The sequence below is a fragment of the Schistocerca americana genome, chromosome 2 (assembly GCF_021461395.2).
Source record: "Schistocerca americana isolate TAMUIC-IGC-003095 chromosome 2, iqSchAmer2.1, whole genome shotgun sequence".
Lineage (NCBI taxonomy): Eukaryota > Metazoa > Arthropoda > Insecta > Orthoptera > Acrididae > Schistocerca > Schistocerca americana.
The window spans coordinates 874,470,539-874,495,925 of record NC_060120.1 but is presented as its reverse complement, the minus strand read 5'-3'; the positions used below and the strand labels follow the sequence as shown (position 1 = coordinate 874,495,925).

The following is a 25,387-nucleotide window of genomic DNA, read 5'->3' as shown; positions in this document are numbered from 1 at the left end:
GGTGGAGGGAGTATATAGAGGGCTTATACAAGGGCAATGTACTTGAGGACAATATTATGGAAATGGAAGAGGATGTAGATGAAGATGAAATGGGAGATACCATACTGCGTGAAGAGTTTGACAGAGCACTGAAAGACCTGAGTCGAAACAAGGCCCCCGGAGTAGACAACATTCCATTAGAACTACTGACAGCCTTGGGAGAGCCAGTCCTGACAAAACTCTACCATGTGGTGAGCAAGATGTACGAGACAGGCAAAATACCCTCAGACTACAAGAAGAATATAATAATTCTGATCCCAAAGAAAGAAGGTGTTGACAGATATGAAAATTACCAAACAATCAGTTTAATAAGTCACGGATGCAAAATACTAATGCGTATTCTCTACAGACGAATGGAAAAACTGGTAGAAGCTGACCTTGGGGAAGATCAGTTTGGATTCCATAGAAATGTTGGAACACGTGAGGCAATACTAACCCTATGACTTATCTTAGAAGCTAGATTAAGGAAAGGCAAACCTACCATTTGTAGACTTAGAGAAAGCTTTTGACAATGTTGACTGGAATACTCTCTTTCAAATTCTGAAGGTGGCAGGGGTAAAACACAGGGAGCGAAAGGCTATTTACAGTTTGTACAGAAACCAGATGACAGTTATAAGAGTCGAGAGACATGAAAGGGAGGCAGTGGTTGGGAAGGGAGTGAGACAGGGTTGTAGCCTGTCCCTGATGTTATTCAATCTGTATATTGAGCAAGCAGTGAAGGAAACAAAAGAAAAATTTGGAGTAGGTATTAAAATCCATGGAGAAGAAATAAAAACTTTGAGGTTCGCCAATGACATTGTAATTCTGTCGGAGACAGCAAAGGACTTGGAAGAGCAGTTGAACGGAATGGACAGTGTCATGAAAGGAGGGTATAAGATAAACATCAACAAAAGCAAAACGAGGCTAATGGAATGTAGTTGAATTAAGTCGGGTGATGCTGAGGGAATTAGATTAGGAAATGAGACACCTAAAGTAGTAAATGAGTTTTGCTATTTGGGGAGAAAAATAACTGATGATGGTCCAAGTAGAGAGGATATCAAATGTAGACTGGCAATGGCAAGGAAAGCATTTCTGAAGAAGAGAAATTTGTTAACATCGAGTGTTTATTGAAGTGTCAGGAAGTCATTTCTGAAAGTATTTGTATGGAGTGTAGCCATGTATGGAAGTGAAACATGGACAATAACTAGTCTGGACAAGAAGAGAATAGAAGTTTTCGAAATGTAGTGCTACAGAAGAATGCTGAAGATTAGATGGGTAGATCATATAACTAATGAGGAGGTATTGAATAGGATTGGGGAGAAGAGAAGTTTGTGGCACAACTTGACCAGAAGAAGGGATCGGTTGGTAGGACATGTTCTGAGGCATCAAGGGATCACCAATTTAGTATTGGAGGGCAGCGTGCAGGGTAAAAATCGTAGAGGGAGACCGAGAGATGAATACACTAAACAGATTCAGAAGGATGTAGGTTGCAGTAGGTACTGGGAGATGAAGAAGCTTGCACAGGATAAAGTAGCATGGAGAGCTGCATCAAACCAGTCTCAGGACTGAAGACCACAACAACAACAACAACAGGAATTAACAGACTCTGAATACGGAATGGTAGTCGGAGCTAGATGCAAGGGTCATACTGTTTTGGAAATCATTCAGGAATTCAGTATTCTGAGACCCACAGAGTCAAGAACATGCTGAGAATACCAAATTTCAGACATTACTTCACACCACAGACAATGCTGTAGCCGATGGCTTTCACTTAACAACTGAGAGCAATGGCGTTTGCATTGAGTTGTCATTGCTAACAGACAAGCAACACTACATAAAATAACCACAGAAATCAATGTGGGACATATGATGAATGTATACATTAGGACTTGCAGTGAAGTTTGGCCATAATGGGCTTCTGCAGCAGATGACCGATGTGAGTGGCATTGCCAACAGCACGACCTCGCCTGTAGCACCTTGCCTGGACGCAAGACTGGAAAACTGCAGCCTGGTCAGATGAGTCCCAGTTTCAGTTGGTAAGAGCTGATGGCAAGGTTCGAGTGTGGTACAGTCTCCATGAAGCCACGGACGCAATTTTGTCAACAAGAAACTGCACAAGCTGGGGGGCTGTATTCACATGGAGTGGACTGGGCCCTTTGGTCCAAGTGAACCAATCATATGACTGTAAATGGTTATTTTTGGATACTTTGAGCCTATTTGTAGCCATTCCTGGACTTTATTTTTATGGATGACTATGCACCATGTCACTGGGCCACAACTGTCTGCAATTGATTTGAAGAACATTCTGGACAGTTCGAGTGAATAATTTGGCCACCCAAAATGCCCACTATGAATCTCATTGAGCATGTATTTGGCATAGTTGAGAGGTCAGTTCATGCACAAAATCCTACATCAACAATGCTTTTGCAGTTGAGGACACTATAGAGGTAGCATGGCTCAGTGTTTCTGCAGTGGCTTCCAACAACTTGTTGAGTCCATATCACATCCAGCTGCTGCACTATGCTGGGAAAAAGGAGGTCTGACATGATATTAGCAGGTATCTCATGACTTTGTCACCTCAGTGTATTTACCCCTGTTGTGGTTACACATGGCTATAAGTATCATTGAGCCATATAAGCCAGCAAACCTCAGTAAATTCCAATGTTCATGGAGGGCGATACTTTTATATGGGATGATAATTGTCTCCTACCTTTTATTTTATTACAAATTTAGTTTTTGACATCATAGTTCACCTTCTTTTAACAGTAATAATAATCATTTCATGATTGTTCTGTTATATAATTATGAATAATAATTTTTTATTTACCACTTAAGTATGTAGTAATCCATTGCTATTTTTGCATTACTGTTTGGTTTAATCTGAAGTACAAGACATTATTGTTGACGAAGCAGTGACTGATGTACTTTAATTTATTCTGAAGTTTTGATTTCAGTGGGTAATGTTCGAGGTGAGTACAGGCTATAACGTGACAGCAACATAAATTCTTTAAACCAGAAGCGAAATCAGCAGTGCAGGAGTTTGTAGTACAGAACTTAGACCTTTCCTGTTCTGTTATCAATTTGCATGAATGATGCATATTTTAATGTAGAAAGACAGTGATATATCAGCCAGAGACAACACATTTGCCATTTACATTATCTCTCAGCACAAATAAAGTAAACCAGACTTACTGCGATATCACATCTGTCATGGAAGTTTAATTAATCAGTGCTGTATGGAAAACTATTTTTTGCATATCCCATCATATTCCAGCATACTAATGCTCTTGTATGCTGCATTTTCTTTCATGCAAGCACCATTCTTCCTGTTGCTACATTTCTTATACAATATCTCGAACCAGATAAGTAGAACATAACAGTGGAAGGTGAATTTAAATTAAAACAAGCAAAAGGACTGTAAAATTGAACTGTGAGATTTGTTCAGAAATGCATTTAACAAGGAAGAACATGCTACAGTTCTGCTGACACTGTCATATATCTTGTGCTGTTACTATGAGAATAAGATAAGAGAAAGAGATACATAAGCTTGTGTTAGGAGCTATCAAGAAGCTTTTGTTTGAAGGCATTGCTTTGGCATATATGCAACACAACATGACGACAATGAGGGAATAAAAGCACCAACATGTAGGAAAGGGATTAGTTTGGCATGGCTTTTATGTCTTTCAGATGTGCTTGTGGTAAACAGGTCCAAAGTGCTGTTGTTATTTTCTTGGGTGCCAAGGGACAAACATTGGTAGACATCCATCAGAGAATGAAGAACTGTATGGGACAGCATGTCTGTCAAAAATCTATATTGTGGAATGGTGCGCCAAGTTCACGGTAATACAAGTCCACATTATGCCTTAATTCAGAAGTTACAAAACCTCAAAAGTGGAATACACTAGAGCACCCAACCAATAATCCTGATCTCTCCTCACATGATTATCTGGCTTCAGGCCCTTAAAAAATGCCTTGAAGGGTCAACAATTCCTATTGTACAAGGATGAGCAGTAGGCATTTACAGACTCCTTCACAGAGCAGGACACATTGTTTTGCCAAGCAGGTATCTTCGACCTGGTGCATCACTGGGATAACTGCTCATGGTGATTTTGTCTGATTGGCATGCTGATTGTGGACTACATGGCCTTTGAATGGAAACTTTTTGGTCACCCCTTACAAATTGCTATTTTTCCTTACTCAGTATGCAAATGGAATAGGACACAAAATTGCTAATAAGTAGTACTAAGTACTCTCTGTCATGCATTGAACAATGGCATGAAGAGTACTTGTGCAACAGTAGATGTAACAAGCAGACAGCAAAGAACAGCAGCAATCATGCCATTCATAGTTAATATTGGATTTTCTCACAACTCTGCACCAAGAAACCATACATTAAGTTACATAGCAGGATTTTCCAGGGCATAGAATATGCAGTATAGATGATTAATATTGACTGTCCAATTTCAACTCCACCTGTTGGGAGTTTGAAACGATCACAGCATTTGCGTAGCTTATGACAGTTTCAAAACTTCTTAACAAGCGTATCATGTAAACAAACAATTGTTTGTACATTTTCAGCTTTTCATGCCATAATGAATAATCAGATCGACTAAATCAAGGAACATTCACAATAAACTGACCCGAACTATTCTTCGTCCAATGCTCAGAAATTTGTGGAGCAAACCACAGATTCATACCATATTACATTTGCACAAGCAGCCATGCCAATTCCAACTCTACCACTGATATCTTGGCTACATATCATCATCTTGGCTGCATATCTTCTGGCCATCCTCAGAGTGAGATAGAAGCTGAGGTGGCAAGAGTTGCCTTATATGCTGCACCATGGTGGTATGGCACATGCAAGTTCAAGCCACGAGTGCTGGTCAGCAGCAAAGAAGTGTACCTTATAATGTCTGCCCCTGTAACAGGTGGAGAAAGTGCTCAAATGGTCAGAACCTTTCGAATATATCTTTGGTTGTGGCAACACCATGGAAACTTCTCTGCAGCTTAATTATTGGAAGGGCTGGTTTGCATAACTTGTCCAAATTATTTGCAATTTATTAAATTATCTGCTAATCAAATCTCCATGGCTTCCAAGAGATGGAAGCTAAAATCTTCATATCACTGTAGTCCACAGAGTGGCCATATCAATGTAATGTTCTTCCACAAAAAAACACTCACACACACACACACATATACTTCTTTCCTCAGGAGTCTCACCCCTGTGGAAGACACTGATACAAGGCCCACTGAGCACATCCTGCTTCATTTCTGCTGCAGGAATATGATATCCCACCAGAGACAGTGCCAGCTATGAAGGCCATCATGCCATACATCACCTGTGCTACAACTATTATATAGCATTTTAAGTGGATATGGCTAGCTGAATTAGTGGTCATCCAGTGGCTAAGCACAACCTGCTTGACTGTAATGGGCACTTCACAACCTTTGCCATCTGAACATCCCCTGTCCCTCCAACATCAGCTTCTTCAAATTTCACAGATGTGAATTGTCCTTATAACATATCCCTTGGTCCAGCAATCCTGCCCTTAGTCGCCACTATTTGCTATCCCAAACCCACCTCCATCCACATCACCATGCTTTCCTACTTCTCCACATCCCCCTCCCAATATTTTACTCCATTATTCTACAAGCACACTTCTTTCTCCTGTCCCACTTTTCTTCTGCTCTACCTTGTGTCCATCTCCTCCCCACACCACACCCGCTTCATTCTTCTGTTCCACTGTGTGCCATACACTACTTCTCCTGCCAGAACCACAACAAGCTCACTAATGCTGCATTACTGTCTTGTTTCCTTGGTGTGTGTGTGTGTGTGTGTGTGTGTGTGTGTGTGTGTGTGTGTGTGTGCACGCGCGCACGCGTGTGCATGCGTGCATTTTGCACTAATAAAAAGAAGTGTGGACCAGTGACATTAAGACAGTGTTCAGTCTTGTCTTTCATTTTTTTCTTCTCTCTACTTACATGGTCTTTCTGTCCTGTTTGTTCCAGGAGGAAGATAAATATATAATGCAACTTACTATTCACAAAATTGGCAGTGAAGATGAAGGGGATTACTTCTGCCATGCAGAGAATGCCTTTGGAAGCAAAACACGCCCTGTTTCTGTTAGAATACGAAATGTGGTAAATACCTTCTTTTTTTTTTCTTTTTGCACTTATGTTGCATTTTTTTCTATGATTCAGGCTTCTCAGTTCAAGGTTAATAATTGATTACACTACAGAACACACAATAAAAAACATACATGTATAATGGTAACTAATTCAATGAGGGGTTACAAGTTTTTCCTTCATGAAATAATTTAGTGCATATTCAAATTGACATCTTTTTCCAATTACTTCCATCTGCATAGTATGAAATTGGATCCACTATGTCAGTATACTTGCAGATTATGTATTTGTGTAACAGCTACCCATCACAACACTGAAGATATATTTAAACACTGTTAAGTTCACTGAAGTTACCAGTTTAGAATCAAGACTGTGCAGAACATTTAAGAGAAGACATCACTGGCCATTTCTTGCATATTTTTTTAATGCCGTGATGGAATCCTTGAAGATGTGCTGGAATTCATCCTTTCACAATAGATATCAGAAAGATTACTGCTACAGAATTTTCTGAGGCCTTATAATCACTTCAAATTCACCCCCCCCCCCCCGTCCCCCTTGGTGTTCTCTCTCTCTCTCTCTCTCTGTCTCTCTCTCTCTCTCTCTCTGTCTGTCTGTCTGTCTGTCTGTCAGTCTGTCTATCTATCTATCTATCTATCTATCTATCTATCGCTGTCTCTCTATCGCTCTACTAACTTAATCTCATTGCAGAATTTCAAAGAGGATACAGTCTAAATGTAATTACAGAAAGTAGTCATTCCACATATGGCTGTTAAAAATATTTATTGTGATTGCAATTTCAACATTTTATCATTGTTAACAATGTGGGAATTAAAGCCCACTCTAGAACATTAAGCTGTAACATGCTGGAACGTAGTGCCAGCAGTCTGAATCCACATAACATGTGGTATCTTCAACACACTAGGTGACCTTGAGCCATGATAACAGCAGTCAGCTTGCACAAAAATAAAAACTACATCCACAAAATACACCAAAATTAATCTCTTGTGCAGTTAACATGGTGGTTGGATTACAACTGCATTATCAGCTGCATAATTTGTCTGAGTCATCTCACATTAATTAATTTCCGTAGACAATAGGGATCCCACCTTTCTTGTGGTTTTGTTTTGCCACTCCTGTAAATTTTCATATACATTGCCTCCACTTATTATTTTATGTTCACATAGATATGGTAAAATAGTGTAGTCACTCTGTGTAAACTTAAAAATTATGTGTTTTAAACATTTTACAGGCTGCCAGCAACAATGTGACACAATGCTGCATTGAACAAAATGTGACATCAAGCTGTATGGTAGCATGCTCATTTTACTTAGACATTGACGCTGTAATTGATAAACCAGAGTGCATTAATGATTTTGACAAGTTGATGAAGTGTGCAGCTGGTAAGGTTTTTATCAGTACAATGTAATATTAGAAATTTAGCTGCAGTAATTAAAATAGTTAACAACCTGAGTATTCTGATGGAAAAACATATGATTTTGAGTCATGCAACACAGTTTTGCCTTTTTCTCTAACAATTATTTAACAGTCTTACATGTCAGTCATAACAATGTCCCAACACCATCATTTGTTGGATAAGTAAATCTTAATTTTAGTAGAAGGTGTACAACTTTGGTTCCACTGTTTGCCAATAGGTAGCGACAACGATAAGCAGTGGTCGAAAGAAACAGGCCGCAGATGTCAGGCAGTTAGCTTGGACCTCAGTCAACATAACCTCATTCAAACATTAGTCAACTTGTGTCTGCATCATAAAATTGTTCTTGATTGCAAATGTCAGTTTACGAGCCTAATTCTCGTCATTTGTGGGACGTGTTACTGTTTTGTTTCAGTTTGAAGAAAACAATGGCCGAGTCTCATCAAATGCTCTCAGTTACATATGGTAAGGACGCTTTTAGTGAAAGAACATGTCGTGAGTGGTTTCAATGCTTCAAGAACGGTGATTTTAACGTCGTAGATCGGCATAGTGGTGGCAGAGAGAATGTTTTCGAAGATGCAAAATTGGAGACATTGTTGAGTGAAGACTCGCGTCAAACTCAAGAAGAATTGGCACATTTAGTGGGAGTGACACAGCAAGCCATTTCAAAATGTCTCAAAGCTATGGGCATGATTCAGAAAGAAGGAACTTGGGTCCCGTGTGGGCTGAAACCAAGAGACATTGAATGGTGTTTGGGTGTTTGTGAACATTTGCTTCAGGGGCAAAAATGGAAGGGATTGATGCATTGCATTGCGACTGGGAACAAAAAATGGGTTCATTAAGATAACCCTAAATGCAAAAAATCATGAGGATATCCTGGCCATGCTTCCACGTCAACGGCCAAGCTTTCTCCAAGGTCAAGCTCTGCATTTGGTGGGACCAGCTCGTCGTTGTGTACTATGAGGTGTTAAAACCAAGTGAAATACTCACCAAGTTGATTATTGAATGCAATTAATGTGTTTGAGCAGGGCATTAAAAGACAAACGGCTGCAATACAGCAAGAAGCACGATAAAGTGATTTTGCAGCATGACAACGTTTGACCCCATGTTGCAAAAGTGGTCAAAAAGTACTTGGAAATGTTAAAATAGGAAGTCCCACCCCAACCACATTACTCCCTCTGACTATCACCTGTTTAGAACAATGGCGCATGGCCTGGCTGACCAACACTTCTGATCTCATGAAGAAGTCACAAACTGGATCCATTCGTCGATCACTTCAAAAGATGAACAATTTTTTTGATGTGGATGCCCAAAAGATGGGAGAAAGTAGTGGCCAGTGATGGAAAATACTTTGAATGATATATGTGTAACCAATTTGTTTCATTAAAACCTCAAATGTTGGGGAAAAAAACGGCAGAAGCAAAGTTGTACACCTTGTACATATTTCAGACCAGAAATAAAATATGTTCTGTTAACATATAGATCTTTGTTAGAAGAATGTACAGTGATCATATGTATTGAACTGCAGAATCTGGGATAACAAATTATGTCAGGAGCGCAATCATGTTCGTCATACTGTAAAACCTCAATTATTTGCTTCCATTAAGCTGTCTCACTTTCTATACACATATATCCTGTCATATTTTATGAACAATTTGATAGACAAGGGAACTTAGCTGGAATAGTTCATTAGCTTATGCTACAAATGTAATATTATGCTATCTCTGGATGTGTTAACATTAGTTGAAGGTTGTGTTGGTGGTGGTCTCTCTTGAATAACTCAAGCTTTATTATTGCTTAAATTTCCTTCATTTCAATTATAATCTGTGCTTCATCGCTGAGTGAAGAAACTTTCTTATATATTGAATGTCAGGATAACATTATACCACAAAATAACACTTTGTTCAAATATTCAAGTTCCTTCCTTTGGTTGCACTTGCAGTCATTACCCATAATTTTTGTATCAACTCCCAGAAATGTCCCTAAGTAGTTGCTCTTTTAGACTGCATGAAAACTGAGCAACATTTTGTACAGCTTCATGAGACATGTCCAAATATTTTGGTCCTGCTACTCTTTTATTCATAAGGCAGTTATAAGATTTATATTTGAATTCAGTATATACTTTCTATATGTTTCAGTTCATTGACTCATCCAACTAATATCCATACACACAACTTCATATCACAATTCAGACTGTGTGCACAAATCAGCATTGTTAAAAGCAGGCCATGATATATTATTTAAAACTGGGAAGGACTTGCCCTGCTATGAGATTTTTTTAACACCAACAGTGAAAAATGTCCTTTAATCAATCCTTAAAGTATTTACATTTATAGAAAAGCTTTTTACTATGCAGCCTTCCAAAATCTGTTAAGAGGCCATTACACTCTAATATTTTGAAAAGGGTAATTGCTACTCACTTTATAGCAGAGATGTTGAGTTGCTGATAGGTACAACAAAAAGTCTGTCACAAAATGAGCTATTGGCCAACAATGCCTTTGTTGGGGGAATCCCCACACACACGCACGTCAACAGTCATATGATGAATAGCAACTTTCTTTTTCGTAATATTCTGACATTCCATCCTGGATTTTCCACTGTTTAAACTCGTAACATTTGTTCTTCCTGTGGAGTGACTGTCCTTGTTTTTACTTCAGAATGTGTAACAGTAAGGACTCATCATGTAATTGTTCTTGGGAGCTTTTGAACTGTCTTTGATATTTTTCTGCTACACTGTAAATATATTTTCATGGAGTAATTGTGATTTTTGTCTTATGTTAATATACTATGTAGCTGTAATGTCAGTGCTATGAACATGTTTTATCGCTATTAGAGTATGCAGTGGTATAATGTCTCCTTTTGACATTTGTGCCTATTTTTGGAGCGTATTTCCCAGAACAAATACACGAAAATAATGCTAGGACTGTCCTCTTGAAACTGTTACACACTTCTTCATTCTCATAACTAGATCTGGTGATGATCATATTTAAGCAATACAGTTAATATCACTGTTGCCCTTGAAAACCTACAGAATAAGTAAAATTATATCCACAAAATTCCATCCTACTGAACAATGAATTATCTGCCATGAAACAGTTTTGATTCATCTATACTTAATACTATTATTACACAAATAGAAAAGCTTGCTAGTCACTTGAATTTAATTAGTTTCAAAGTAGACTCACCGATTCCAGAAATAAGAGGTAAATACTTTCTGTTAATCATATTTAAATATCTTTTAAAACATGTCCACTCTATTTTGTCACTAATGATGTTTATTTGGTTTTACTTCAGATGGTTCTGATCACAGAAGTTGCTGTGCACAGTGGGGAGTGCCAAGGCGATGCCTCGATTGGTGTCGAGGGGAACCACTTTTCAACAACAAGTTTTGTGTCTTGTCTTATACAAAGCAAATTATGGCATGTTTCCATGAGGACAGAGGTAAAAAGTGCCCCTGAGGAGAACAACACAATTATGTGAATTCTAATATTTTAATAAGTTTATTTTTTATTGTGTATACGTAAAGCATAGGCATCAGCTATCTTAACTGAACCTTTTTGGACTTAATGTCTTAGCAACACGCATGACTCCATTACTGTGCCTCATACAAGGAAATCTAAAGTTGTGTACACACCATAGAGAAAGGAATGGTTTATATGCACACTAATTTATAACAACAAATGAAGAAAGGTTCAAATTAATGATATGTCAGTGTCCTTAGAGATACGAGTACTATTTCAATTGGGAGATTAGCTGAGACATTGTTGGAGGGACCTCCCAAGCATTCATCTCAATTGATTTAATAAGTTACAGAAACCTAAATAAACATAAATTCAAACCCAGTATCTTGACAACTGTGGTAACCTCTCTTGATTCATATAAGCACTCACATCATTGTACTAAACAGTGAAGAAATGCACTCCTACACTTTTACAAAATATCTGAGGTCACTTTATGTTCCTCTTGTCACCTCTAGCATATGTGGTATATTTATAGATATAACCTTTATGACTAATTTGACTAATTCAGCAGATGATAAGTTTGTGAGCATCTGGACCAGAGTCCTCATGAAATGATACTCATTGAAAAATTCTGCAGCATCATGGATCTTAAGTAGTAATCACAAGGATAAAATAACAGTAGTCTGGATGTATACAGATACTAGCAAACCTGGCAGTGTTTCACAATTGTTAAATATGTATGGAGTTGAATGTATGCCCTAATATCTCCCCCCCCCCCTTCCCCCTCTGTCTATGTCCTCTTCCTTCCTCTCTCTGACCTTGAGCTTTGTTTATTGTTATTGCCAATGAAACATTGTCTGGGAACTGAATCTCTCTCTCTCTCTCTCTCTCTCTCTCTCTCTCTCTCTCCAACCCAACACATGGCCATTGCTGGAACCGAGGCAGAACCAGCTTTCATCAACAAATGCAACAGACCTCCACCCTGCCCTCCAATAAGCTCTCGCTTGACACCACTGAAGTCACAGATGGCAGTGGTCTGAGGTCAGTGTAGTGCACACTACAGAGCATCTGGCTTGGAGCTGTCCTTGAAGTAACTAATTTGTAACAGTCTGTTGTGTGACTGTGGTGCCAGCTGCTGCTCAAATTCCTGGTGCAGATGCAGTATGTTGTTCCAGAGCCATGTGCCAAACATGACTGTCTTCCCTCTCGGTAGTGCCACGTCACGATCCAGAGCTTGGTCATCTTGCGATAACAGATTCTCATGACCGCATCTCTCAGCAATCATGTACAGTGGCTATATCCTGCCAAGTCTTTCTGCAATATTGCAGATGGAGCATCTGTCTTTTTGCAGCCCTATTACATGACCTCTTTCAAACTCGGTGAGATGTTGATAATGGCGGCCTTGTCTTTTGACTAACATCAACTCACCATATCCAGTATGAAAGGTAACTGATCATTACAGTGTGTGTTAAAAGCAAACCTGATATGCATCCTCATAGTGGCACTGCTAACACCACTCTTGTGAATGGCATGAAATTTGAGTAGACACCATCTTTCAGATGTAGCAACATGCCTACCAACTCTTGCTTATGTCGCAAAACTCCTCCTAAGTATTGCAATTTTTTTCCGGCAGTGTATATCCACTAAATCCTGTCTACAACCCATAGAAGCCTGTAATAGAAATTGTGAAACATTCTGTAGAATTATGTAACTCATAGTTGAGCTTTCACTTACTTCTATCTTCTCGTGAATTACTGTAAATGTGTAAACTCCAAATCACAGCCCACAGCCTTCAAAACTTAGACATGGTCCATTATATTACTGAATAATGAGATATCAGTTCTTAGAACTACAGAAATCTATTAAAAACAAACAATACCTGACATACAAATTTCAAAATTTTGCAGTTCATTTTTTCACTCACAAAAAAACCATTACTCGTGGTAGCACATACCTACATGTCTCAGTGCGTAAAACAACACAGAAACTGGACAGTAGATGCCTGGAGCTATGTGGTGTGGTCCAATGAGTCACTAATTTGTCTCTTATCAAATTATGCAAAGCAGCAAGTGCAATGACTGCTCATGAAGCATTAACCTGCAATGTGTTGAGGGTGCAGTTCAGTTTGAAGGTGGTTCTGCCATGTTTCATGAGTGTTTTTCATACCACACCTTGGGCACACTCATGCAGGTTACTGTGGATATGAACAAAAACATTTTAGGAGACAATTGTTGCCCTTCCTCCTACATCTTCATGAGGAGTATGCTGTGGAGACACACATCTTCAAAGATGACAATAGCTGGGTTCACAAGGCAGCACACATGTCTTTCCGGTCTGATGAACACCCAGGCTCCCTATGAATCCCGACTATCTCAAAAAACTACATATCTTCATCACACAGAAAATGTCTGCAACTGTTTGGAACAATGGGTGAAACATAGCAATCAATGTCCCCACAATCTTGTGGAGGTCTATGAGCTATAATCATCAATGAGTGGCTTCAGCTGAATATGGCATATCTGAAGAACCTTGGGGACTCTCTTCTTCACTGAATTTAGGCCGTTATCAAGGCTAGAGGTGGTATTGCATGGTGTTTGTGTGATTTCTCTTCTAGGTGATAAATGTTTTGTCCAGTATGCTTATCTACAAGAAGAATGGTCATTAAAATGAAATTATCATTTGACAAATAGAAAACAGACAGGAATAGACAACTCATCTCATAAAAAATCATTTTAGAGAAGAGGCCAAATTTCCAGGATAATGATCTGGTTGATTGAAAGAGATAACAATTTTTTAATAACTGAGATTTTAACTTTATGATGTCTCTGCTATTCAAGACTGATATTCCTTAAATTTTATTTCATCTAATAAGTAAGTATCATGAATAAATAAAATTATTATTCATAATGACATTTTTGCTTTTGAAGGACGCCTTCCTGGCCCTCCACAGAACATTCAAATTGAATTGGTTGATGCACACTCTGTTCTTGTGAAGTGGGATCCTCCAGTCAAGAACCCAAATACTGTAGAAATGTACAGGTAAATTGACAAAATTAATTTAGTCAGGAGATATATAATTCACTGCCAAAATTTATCTAGACTACTATAAATTAGGGTGATACAGAAAGAAGAGCTGCAAAATAAAGAAGTTAATTAGCATTAAGTTTCATTGCTGTTTACTTGAAGAATTTTACTGTGTTCTAATTGCATCAAATTATAGCATTCCTTGTTATTTTCTTTTTCTATCAAAGCCAGTTTTATGATATTCATGAGTTATAACTTGACACAAATTTTTTATCTTTCACCTCAAGTTCTGCTTTCTGATTTTATGTCATTACCTGTTCCAGTGTGTCAGGTGTGCATTTAATGCTTATGCTGTTTTGTGTTTTAGGGTTTTCTGGAAGCAAGTTGGTTCTCGGACTATAATGAAGAATGATACCAAGTCTACCAGCCTCTTGATCACAGGACTGAAATATGGAGAGCCATATGAGTGTGTCATTAAAGCTGGCAATCACCTAGGTACAAGCACATTGACAGAAGCCAAGCAGTTCACAACGAGGGATAAGTACATCTCATCTGGAAGTATAGGTATGCCACTAAATTGTCTTTTTAAACATACATGGCTTGTATGTAGCTTCAACAAAGTAGGAAAAGGACAGATTGCTACTTACTATAAAGAATATACATTACGTTGCAGACAGGCACAATTAAAAGACACTTACACAAAACTTTTGGCCACAGCCTTCATCAGAAAAAGAGAAACGGACACACATCATTCATACACACAAGCAAGCACACCTCACCCACACATAACTGCCAACTGTGGCAGCTCAGGCCAGCCCTGGCATGAGCTGCTGGAGTTGTCGGTCATGTGTTGGTGAGCTGTGCTTGCTTGTGTGTATGGATGGAGTGTGTTTCTCTATTTCTCTTTCGCTGGTCAAGGTTGTGGTTGAAAACTTTGTATAAGTGTCTTTCAATTGTGCTTGTCTGTAGCTTAACATGCCTTCTTTATGGTAAGTAGCAATATATCTTTTCCTACATTTTTAGTATTCCTACATGGAGTTTCCTTTATATGTGGTTTACTAGAAACTTCATTCGCATACAGTGTGTCAATTTACACTAATGAGCAGTTAAATTAGAAATATCTACTGTTTTCAAGATGGAACATGTCTGTTGGTACAACAAAAGGAATAGTTGGGTGTCTCGCATAACTAGTCACCGTCACAGGCACAGAATGGGAAAAGTACACATCATCAGTGCATTTTATCATAACCACACAGATGGAAACAAAACGTAAGACTAAAGTTAAAGTTAGATTTTGATTACAAACTGTAGCTTTACTGATTCCGTAAAAGGCAGACTAAATACGGACTCAAATTTCTCATTAGAAAAGAAGGGTCAATAGCATTTTTTTATCTGGCTTCCACCAACCTCATAGTCAGCCAACTTATTCCTATTTAGTGTTTTCATTGTAATCAACATATAAAATTATTACAAAACTACATATAATAATAAATTTGCACTTCATCATAATAACACTCACATGCTCCGATTCAGCACAAATATAACAAAGATCACATAAAACTTTAAAGTGCAGCTATACAGTACTGATTTCAGAATAATACACACAAAATGTTTACAACTTTTAATTTGAAATGTAATGTAGAAAATCATCTAGCTTTCTTTACAAAATTTTTTCATTAGTCTCATTTTGTGTTTGCTTCTTTGGAATAACAGTGTTTTTGGATATAAACTGCTTTTGTAACACTTCCCAACATTATTTGGGCCACACTAATTCCCACCAGGCCCTTTTTATTTATTACTTCTTTTAAGCACATGTTTGCACCACCCAATAATCTACCGAGAATCTTTTTTTCCTTTGCTTCCTCTTTCATTTTCTTCAGTGCCTGTTCAATATTTACTTTTGTTTTTCAAACTTACTCTTCATATTTGCTTGCAACAAGTTTTCTTTTTCCTGTTGTTCTTGTTTCCTGTTTCCCACAGCCACTCTCTTCTCATATTCAAAGTATTGCTTGTATCTGACATCAGCTTTGAATGCCAACTGAAGAAGCTTCTGACTGATAATTAAAAAGTGAACCTCCCCCTCAAACACATTTACTATAGCATTTCTAACAGTCAAATGAGCATTCAATGTACTTTCACACATATCTGCAGTGTCCTAATTCATGATCTTCCCAAATAGTGAAAATCAGTTTCTACATATGCACTGACATTTCAGAGTGCAATTGCAGTCTTCAAAATTTTCATAACAGTAGGGTACTTGTTTTCTCTTAAAAAAAGAAGACTCCAGTAGATGTCAGCTGGGTTCTTGTTACTACCTCATTTTTCTTTCTATAATGTCAATAGTTTCCATTCATCAACAAGTCCATATTCAATGTGCTCAGTTGGAAGAAGTGCACCTAATTTCTATGTTTTTGTATGATCCTTCATTCACCCTCTTCAGAGAATGCAAACATCGAAGACGCCGCAATGCAGGTTAATCCGAAGACTTTTCCAAAATATGTGTACAAGCAGACACACAGTGCTTTCTAGCTCACATGTAAATATAGCTTCTTTCTTGTGCACCTAGCTTCTTGAGTTATTCATTTTTTCTATTATTGAACACTATGTTTTTGAATGGCAAGTAATATTATCACCAAATGCTTCCAGACTCAGTGGAGCAGCAAAAACACAAAACCGATTTGTGAGTGTTCTGACAAGGTTTGTGAGGCCATTATCGATTAGATGCATTAAAGGATCTCTCTTCAGAAAAAAACAGTGAATCTTGAGCATGTATAAGCACTTGCACAAGCAAACATAATTTCTGCTTTGGTAGTTTTGTCTTTTGATAGTTTAACAGTATTTTTGTATTTCACAGAACTCATCAGTTTCCTTTTTTCTGGGGTATGAACTGAAGAAAGAATTTTTCAACAGCTGATCATTGGTATAAATGTCTCTCTCCAGTTGGTTCTAATATCAGCCATCTAGAGGAAACATGTCCCAAAAACCAATGCCTTGGAAGTTTCATATCTGATTTTATGTTTTCAGAATCTGCTACTGAGATGTTTGGCCATCAAACAAATTACAGGGAAACAAGGTGATATCTGAAGCTTTTTCACCAAAGTGTGGAATCTTTTCTGGAATGCATTATGAATGATGTGTATGTTACATGCACCAATACCAATCAGCTGTTTTCTTCATAACAGGATTAGAGAATCATTCAAGAGATGATTCACAGTTTTGTTAGTACTGGATACATCACAACCTACCATCAATAGCTTTGACCAAGAAAGCTGGGCATTATCCAAGGCTTCATTTCAACTTGGAGTAAATATTACAAGTAGTCACTTTAGCAATGAAGAAAGTTGGTGGATGTCATTTCATAATCATTTGTTAGGAATCAGACCAGTATTCAGCTACAGTTTGAAGCTATTTCTCTGGAGCTGCAATCACAGTTTTGTCCAAACATAAAGAGAAATGTGCTCCTCCAATGCTGCAGCTAAATCATCACATACAAAGTATCTTGTGTTTGTTTTTGAATGGATGAAGTAAGAAGGAACACTTCTTGGAAATATTGTACCAAAGATTTCTTTGCCATCTTCACAAGCTTGCTGAACAGCAAAGTTCAATCATTTTCAAAAGACCAGATTAATTCTGCTCTTGAAGCATTTTGCCTATCAGAATAAATCTGAATCATTGGTGGCTCTGGGAGATCAAATTACACCATCATTGCTACATGCAGATCCAGGAAGGGCTGAAGACAAATGTAGTTGTGAAGAACTCGGTTTCATATTACGTTATTCTCTGTGCTTCTCAGTAGAATCCTGCTCCTCTGTAGTGCTAAGGTCCCAAGAAAATGAAAAGTGTTTGTACGCACAACACAAAAACTTCACTTGCAAACTTTTTCTGTCCCTGTTCATAAACCATGAAACCATTGCTGAATCTTTATGGAACCATTCTGATTTTACAGTACGTTTTCCAATAATTCTGTCAAAGTAATCCATTTAATCAAAAAACAACAGATAAAAAGAATTAGGACTACTGTTCATGAGAGAGAGAGAGAGAGAGAGAGAGAGAGAGAGAGAGAGAGAGAGAGAGAGAGAGAGAGAAATTTTTAAGCAGGATGTCATTTAATTTCTGAGTATTCCCAGGTTAAGATTTTCATACAAGTATCATGCTCCACCCTGCCTTACACAGTAGTGAACTGCTGGGACACTACAGCATCCAAATTTCACCTGTGTCTTATTGTTTTCAGAGAAATTAAAAAAAGAATATTTACTGATTAGTTAAAAGAAACTTTACAATTAACCAGGTAATATCTTACACAAACTACAGATGCACTAATGGACAGACAGACAGACAGACACAGATACCACTTCAAAACCAGTGAAACCATATCTAGTGGACCACAAAATATGTATTTCTGTTGAAATCACAAATTCAAATTATTGCACTGTTACAATACTTCCTCATATTAATGTATGAGAAAGTAACAAGAAAAATTATAGGGAATACGGTACAAGGATTCAAAATATAGGATAGGTAAAAGTATTGTTTGTGCATACACACACTCACAACTCTTCCCCAAGCAAAAATTATACTTTTGACAAGGAAGCACTGGTCAGAGTACTCCAATTTGGTAGGTTTTCTTTCTTACAGTGTGTAGCAACTATTTCATTAATAATGTGAATTAGAACTTTATTTTGGTCAACTAGACCATTGGTCCTAGCAGTGTGACTGCTTCATATACAGAGTTACCAGTAATGTTCTCAAGTGGCAATGTTTCTTCCCCATGACATAACCACATGAGCAATTCACATTCCTGTAACTGGTTTTGACCAGCCAGGGGACTTCTTCAAGCAATAAGTAGGTAAGAAGAGGTTACAAAGAATCATTGTACACACTATAAAATCTGCCACACAGCTATCTATATAAGGATAAAAAGGGAATAAAATCATTACTAAAACCACATGCCATTATCAGCTTCTGTTGCATTGTCGGTGACACTGAAGGCAACAGTGGGTAGAGCATGAGATTCTGTAGACAAAATCAAAAGAACAGTTGAGACAAAGACTGAAACACTACTGGGACATGCAGTTATATCTGTGATTACATTTATAAGCTTTCAACAGTTAACACATTTCTTATTTTTTTTGAAATTATATTTACAATACATTTAATCTTACTTGGACAATTTTATAACTGACTACTTGTGACAAATTATTTAATATTTTCACTTAATTTTGCTAACAATAGGTTATTTTACAATTTTGACTGCTCTGATAATTTTGACTGCTCTGATACAAATATGTGATCTTTTTCATATGATTTATGTATCATTTTTCTTTTCTGAAATTTCTGACTCATTTGAAATTCATCAAGTGTCTTTATTTTTTCAGTGACATCACATTATTTAGATAACATTCCCAATGTAGAGTTAAAGACTCACCAAACAAAGTTGGAATTTAAAGAGCATTTTTTGAGTACCTCAGTTTGGGGAAAAGAATGACCCACACAGTGTTCTGTAGGTAATGAGATGATGATAGAGGCCACTGTTAACCATCATCCATTGTAACAACAGATATATGGGCCACCTCATAACAAATCACTTGCTGAACAACATGAACTAGTAAACAGCTGCACCATCCACAAAAAACTTCTTGCCATGTGGTACTTAAATCTCTGCATTACACTTAGACCTCTGCTAACAAAACAACACATCACTGCTGGACACTTTAAACAAGGAAAAGCTTGCCTGGACTGATGGGTCATGGTGTACATTGGTACACTGCAATGTTCAGGAATGAGGATGTCAGAAAACAGATGGGATGAAACATTCTGTTCACCACCTGCAAGATGTTTGTGTCTTCAAGTTAGTTCAACTAGTCTCCATGAGTTGTGGGTGATGGTTGAGTGTCATGTATCATAAATACTTTCAAAGCTTTTGATAACTTGTGGAATGTATGTCATGAGATACCATTGCATATCCTGGAAATGCTATACTAGGTATTATTCTCTGAGAGTTCTTTCCAATGTTTGGTTGATCATCAAAAATTTTATCATTGTTCAGCAGACTTCAAAATAAATGTTGCACATTTTATGAATTTCTCCTTTACTGATTTGTAGTTTCTACTTTCCTTTCCTTATATTGTATAGTAAGTTCTTGTAATCCTCAGTTGCAGTTATTGATTCCAGAATAATTATATGACAAAATAACTTGTGCCTTGTAAATACAGCTTTAAATTACTGTTCATCTATGCTACTGTGAAACACATCTTTTCTACTCACCAAGTGCTCATAGCTCTTATTGCATGGCTTTTAGACTACATATTTACTAGGATTTGCTTTTACTTCAAATGACTGCTCCTGTCATATTCCTGAATATTGATCATTTCTCCTGGGAAAGTACATATAAGACCAGGGCATTATGCTGCATCCATTTTTTGCTTCCACTTGTTTCCTTCTGAAACATGAAGCACAAAATTTAAATCAGAATTCCTCTCAAAAGATATGCAGAGTTCTCTATGAATATGGGCATTTGGTAGCTCAATACAATGTGTAATTTTAATTAGCAGACACCACAAGTGTCACATTTGTAAGGTTTTTAATTCATAACCGTTTCATGTAATGTTGTCACAACTTTAATTTTTTCATTTACCTATGATATTTTGAAAGTGAGGTGACTCTGAACATTTTAAATTCATTTTTGTAAATCAAACAGAAACTTCTCAAGATATTGACATGAAACTTTTGGGGAAGTTGTAAGAGGTGTTGCTGAACATGATAAAGCACATTATACATTTTTATCCCCCACACTTAGTTGTTTTTTATTTTTTACTGTTCGAGATACCATCTCTATGATCTCTATACTTCCAGTCTATCACCAAATTGCCAATGCCCACGTTTAGCAATGTGTCACTTTTGCCATCATCAAATAATCTCATTTTCACTACTATACTATATGACTACCTTTTCAGGGGGACTTTTGGTGTTTATCATGGAATGATTTGTTTACAAATAAACAGCACATTGTTGATAATTGCTAGCATCAGAAGCAGCCAATGTGCCCACGTCATCTGTGTCCATTTAAGCACTGCAACTTTTAAGTTAATTTTATTTTCTCTTTGTCCTCTTCTCCTTCAGGATATGTTCTTCATCAATTTTCATACAAATGGGGAGAACTCTTACACTACACATTCACATACAGATGTTCCTGTCTACATGCATTACACTTAATACTACACCAGAGACTTGTGGTTTTTCACGCTCACCTTCAGCTCGTTCAACTCTCATTTCCTGCTTACTGCCGTTAGCCAGCAATCATTACCAAAGAAACAGACTGTTTTCAAAAGATCTGTTTTGTAAATAGCTCAGCACCCATTTCTATTATTAGGAAAATTCCACCCATGATTCAATCATATGAACAGTTTCAACAATTCTGAAGTAAAATACCATTGCCTCATATGATCAATTCTCTATCTTACTCTAGCTGCCATAGCTTTTTGTCTGTGATCTAGTTATCAATGAACTTTTAAACTCTAACCTCTGCACGCTCTCAATCTGTCACTGCTCCTTAGAACATCATCACAGTCTGGATTTTTTATATGTAATATACATTTTCAGGATCATGTCGAATGAAGTTGCTATGTTTAATAACATCACTACAGCCATTTTGCCTTAGTTTCTTAATTTTGCCAGAGTCAGAGTTGCAAACTTTCTGTACGATATCACTTCAGTCTCAATATAAAAGAAACGGAAGTCATAGAAATTTCATCTGTGGGCTGCACTGACAATAACTTACCACTAGTACTATCACTTAGTACTGTTGGTGATTATGCCAGCTAAACTGGAGAAAAAGACACTGCTATGAAAACAGCTGCCTTTTCCTTAGCTGCACTAAATAAAACATTTATCAGTGGCCTGCATGCAAAGTGTTGCCACTTGTTTATGGAGAGCAGCTTCTCATTTGGTCTCTCAAGGATGAATGAATCTCGTCTTAAACCTTGTTAAGTTGCAGTTTGGAAGTTGAACCTAGGACATACACACCAGTAACCTGTGATGCCGATCACCATACCATGGAGGCTTCTTAATTATGCTAACATGACTGCATTGAATTTTTTTACCACAGAGTATAATAATTTGATAAATTTTTAGAAAAGACCTTCAAATATTTTTTCATGTACTGGTAATCACAATTCTATACTCCTTATGAGCCTAGATAGGGACCCTTTTATTTTAATGTCATAAAAGTGTTGTGTGTCGCCTTAACCAACTATCACTTCCTCAACTTTGTAGTTGGTAGAAATCTTTCATCGAGCTATTTCTTCAAACCTGTAAGTATGAAAAAGTAAGGCTTGTACACCTGGTATAAGATCAGCATCTTATGATGGATGTAGCAAAATGGCTGCCATGCCTCCTCTGTGTGAAGTAGGAGCACAGAATTTTTACTTTGATTCTGACTGTTTGACACATGATTCCACTAATTATTAATTATTCTGAGGTATGTCATGAAACATTCAAGCTTCATAATCCATCGTAAAGTAGTTTATAGGTGATAATGTATCACTAAGATATAAATACCAGTGCTATAACATGAAGACACCATAATATCAGTACCAAACATCATAGATTGAGCACTTATGCACAAAACAACAAGAATATATCAGTGCTCACTCAAAAACTTCCACTGAACTTAGCTGCACAAAAGTTATTGTAAACACTATTGCACTTAAAATATAACTCTCAATAACACACTGATGTTGTATGAGAACTATAATGACACCCACAAAAGTGTATAAAATAATGAATACTGAAGCTTCAGAGTTCAGAAAAAACATTTTTCCTGTTTCAATAAATAAGGAGGAAAAGGATTAAAAACTTTAGATAGATACAAGGCCATGCAGGTGAAACTGATTAATTTTCAGTGATAAACGTTTGTTGTGAATTTCTTGTGGCATTAATTTATTTATTTCATAATATATGTTTACATATGTTTCCTTTTCTTCATTCCTTGATGATGAGTACATTTATTATGATATCAGATACTGTAGCATGTATGGTTTATTTGCTCTAAACTCCTGTAGGTATAGGTTTATTAATTTTTCTTATTGCCTTTTGGTACAGTAAATTTTTTGTCACATTTTCAAGTACAAGATTACTATAATTTTGTTATCAACAACATGTATAACATACCTTCAAATGAAAACTCTTCCAATGTTTTCACCATTTCATGTACGAGTGTCTACAAATTCCAATAGAAAATTTTGTTCACTGACTGATTCGTCATATTTTCTATGGTACCCAGGTGGCGATGGCTCCCATGTTGGAATTGCTGTTGGAGTGGTGCTTGCCTTAATCATTGCAGCTGGAATTGTTGCTGGAGCTGTCTGGTTCATACGAACTAGAAGAATGCTTGGAAATAAATCAACTGGAGGAGTTGCCTTTGAAAATCCAAGCTATCTTCGTGAAGTAAACATGGATCACATACAGGTTTGTTACCATTGACAGAGGTTATAATAATTCATTGAATTATCTCATTTTATATAACGCTGCACAAAGCAGTCCAGTTTCCTTTTGTTCATGTAAAAGAGATTTTACATTTGGTCCAGCTGGACCCATACAGCTGCCTCCTGGGTAGATTATTATCTGAGGACTTGGTTGAGAAATGCTGAGAATACCTTTTATCTGAAATGTGCAGGAATAGCATTTGATTATTAATTATAGGCTTTATGGTATAAACAACTGCAAGAGCACTGGTTGGTATAATACAGTTCCTGTATGTTACGACAGTTTCCATCTCCTTTGGAATCAATGCCTAATGCAACACACACACACACACACACACACACACACACACACACAAGCGAGCTCACCTTATGCACACATGACCACCAACTCCAGCATCTCAGGCGGAATGAAACATCACATAGGACATGAGCAGCAGTCTGGAGGGGGTAGGGACAGGGAAGGGGAAGGGAAAGGGATTGTAGTGTACAGGTGGGAAGAGAGACAAACGCTATCTGGTGGAGTGTGTAGAGATTAGACTGCTAATAGGCACGGCATCAAGAGGCTGTGAGCCAGAGAGATGGGGAAAAAAGGAGAGGAGCCGAGAAAGGCAGGTCGGTGCATTGGCAAAGGGCTTCAAATAAACAGGATGGGAGATGAGAATGGGGGGGAAATGATAGGATATAGGGGGTGGAAATTGTTGAGTGAAGGGCTTGGGGACAGTATGTTGCAGTAGGTTGAGGCTGGCATAATTACAGCAGGGAGTACGTGTTCTAAGGATAATTGCCATTACCGCAATTCAGAAAAGCTGGTGGTGGAGGGAAGAATCCAAATGCTTCAGGTAGGGAAGCAGCCATTGAAATCTAGAGTATACTTTCAGCTGCCACAGGGTGGTCTATTTTGCTGTTGGCCACAGTTTGGCGGTGGCCATTCATCTTGGAGCACGACTGGTTGGTAGTTTTACCAATATGAAAAGTTGTGCAACAATTGCAGCAGAGTTGGTAAATGACATGGCTGCTTTCAAAGGTGGCCCAGCCCCTGATTGGTCAGGATAAATATGTGGTAGGACTGGAAAAGGAAGTGTTGGGTTGGGGGATTGGGGATATGATCCTTTTGGCAAGGGGTTGGGACTGGGAGTGGTGTAGAGATAGACTAGGATGTTGTGGAGTTTGGTTGGGCAACAGAACACCACTTCAGGAGGAGTGGGAAGTATCTCAGGTAGGCTGTCCCTCATTTCAGGGCATCAGGGCATGATGATAGGTAATTAAAGTCCCAGCAAAGGATGTGGTTCAGTTGTTCCAATTCGGGATGGTATTGGGTGACGAAGGGGACACTCCTTTGTGGCTGATTTTTGGGGGTGTTGGGAAGTTTCGGGTGTGGTGGGAGGATTGAGGTTGTGGGGGAAGTGGTGTGGGAGATCTGTTTGTGACTAGGACTGGGGGTAGTGCCTGTCAGTGAAGGCCTTGGTGAGACCCTCAGCATACTGAGCAAGGGAGTTTTTGTCACTAGAGATACGCCATCCCCGGGTAGCCAAGCTATATGGGAGAGATTTTTTGATGTGGGAGGGATGACAGCTGTCAAAGTGCAGGTACTGTTGGTGGTTGGTGGGTTTAATGTAGACAGAGGTGCAGATGGAGCCATCAGACAGGAGCAGGTTAATATCTAAGAAGGTGGCACACTGGGTTGAGGAGGACCACATGAAGCAGATGGGAGAGAAAATGTTGAGGTTCTGAAGGAACAAAGATAGGATGTCTTGGCTCTGGATTCACATTATGAAGCTATCATCAATGAACCTGAACCACACTAGGGGTTTGGTGTTTCGGGGGGCTAGGAAGTTCTCCTC

At 38.0% G+C, this 25,387-nt stretch overlaps 1 protein-coding gene across 3 annotated transcripts in view; it reads left to right on the top strand.

Moving 5' to 3' along the window:
- Window positions 1-25,387, top strand: part of LOC124595771 (Ig-like and fibronectin type-III domain-containing protein 1) — a 1,092,366-nt gene that overhangs the window by 1,056,646 nt on the left and 10,333 nt on the right. For all 3 annotated transcript variants that reach the window (XM_047134656.1, XM_047134654.1, XM_047134655.1), the window contains 6 exons: window positions 6,031-6,162; window positions 7,397-7,547; window positions 10,874-11,020; window positions 13,968-14,079; window positions 14,432-14,628; window positions 23,345-23,529. In XM_047134656.1, coding sequence (XP_046990612.1) covers window positions 6,031-6,162; window positions 7,397-7,547; window positions 10,874-11,020; window positions 13,968-14,079; window positions 14,432-14,628; window positions 23,345-23,529 — 924 coding nt within the window. The remainder of the gene's footprint in view (window positions 1-6,030; window positions 6,163-7,396; window positions 7,548-10,873; window positions 11,021-13,967; window positions 14,080-14,431; window positions 14,629-23,344; window positions 23,530-25,387) is intronic.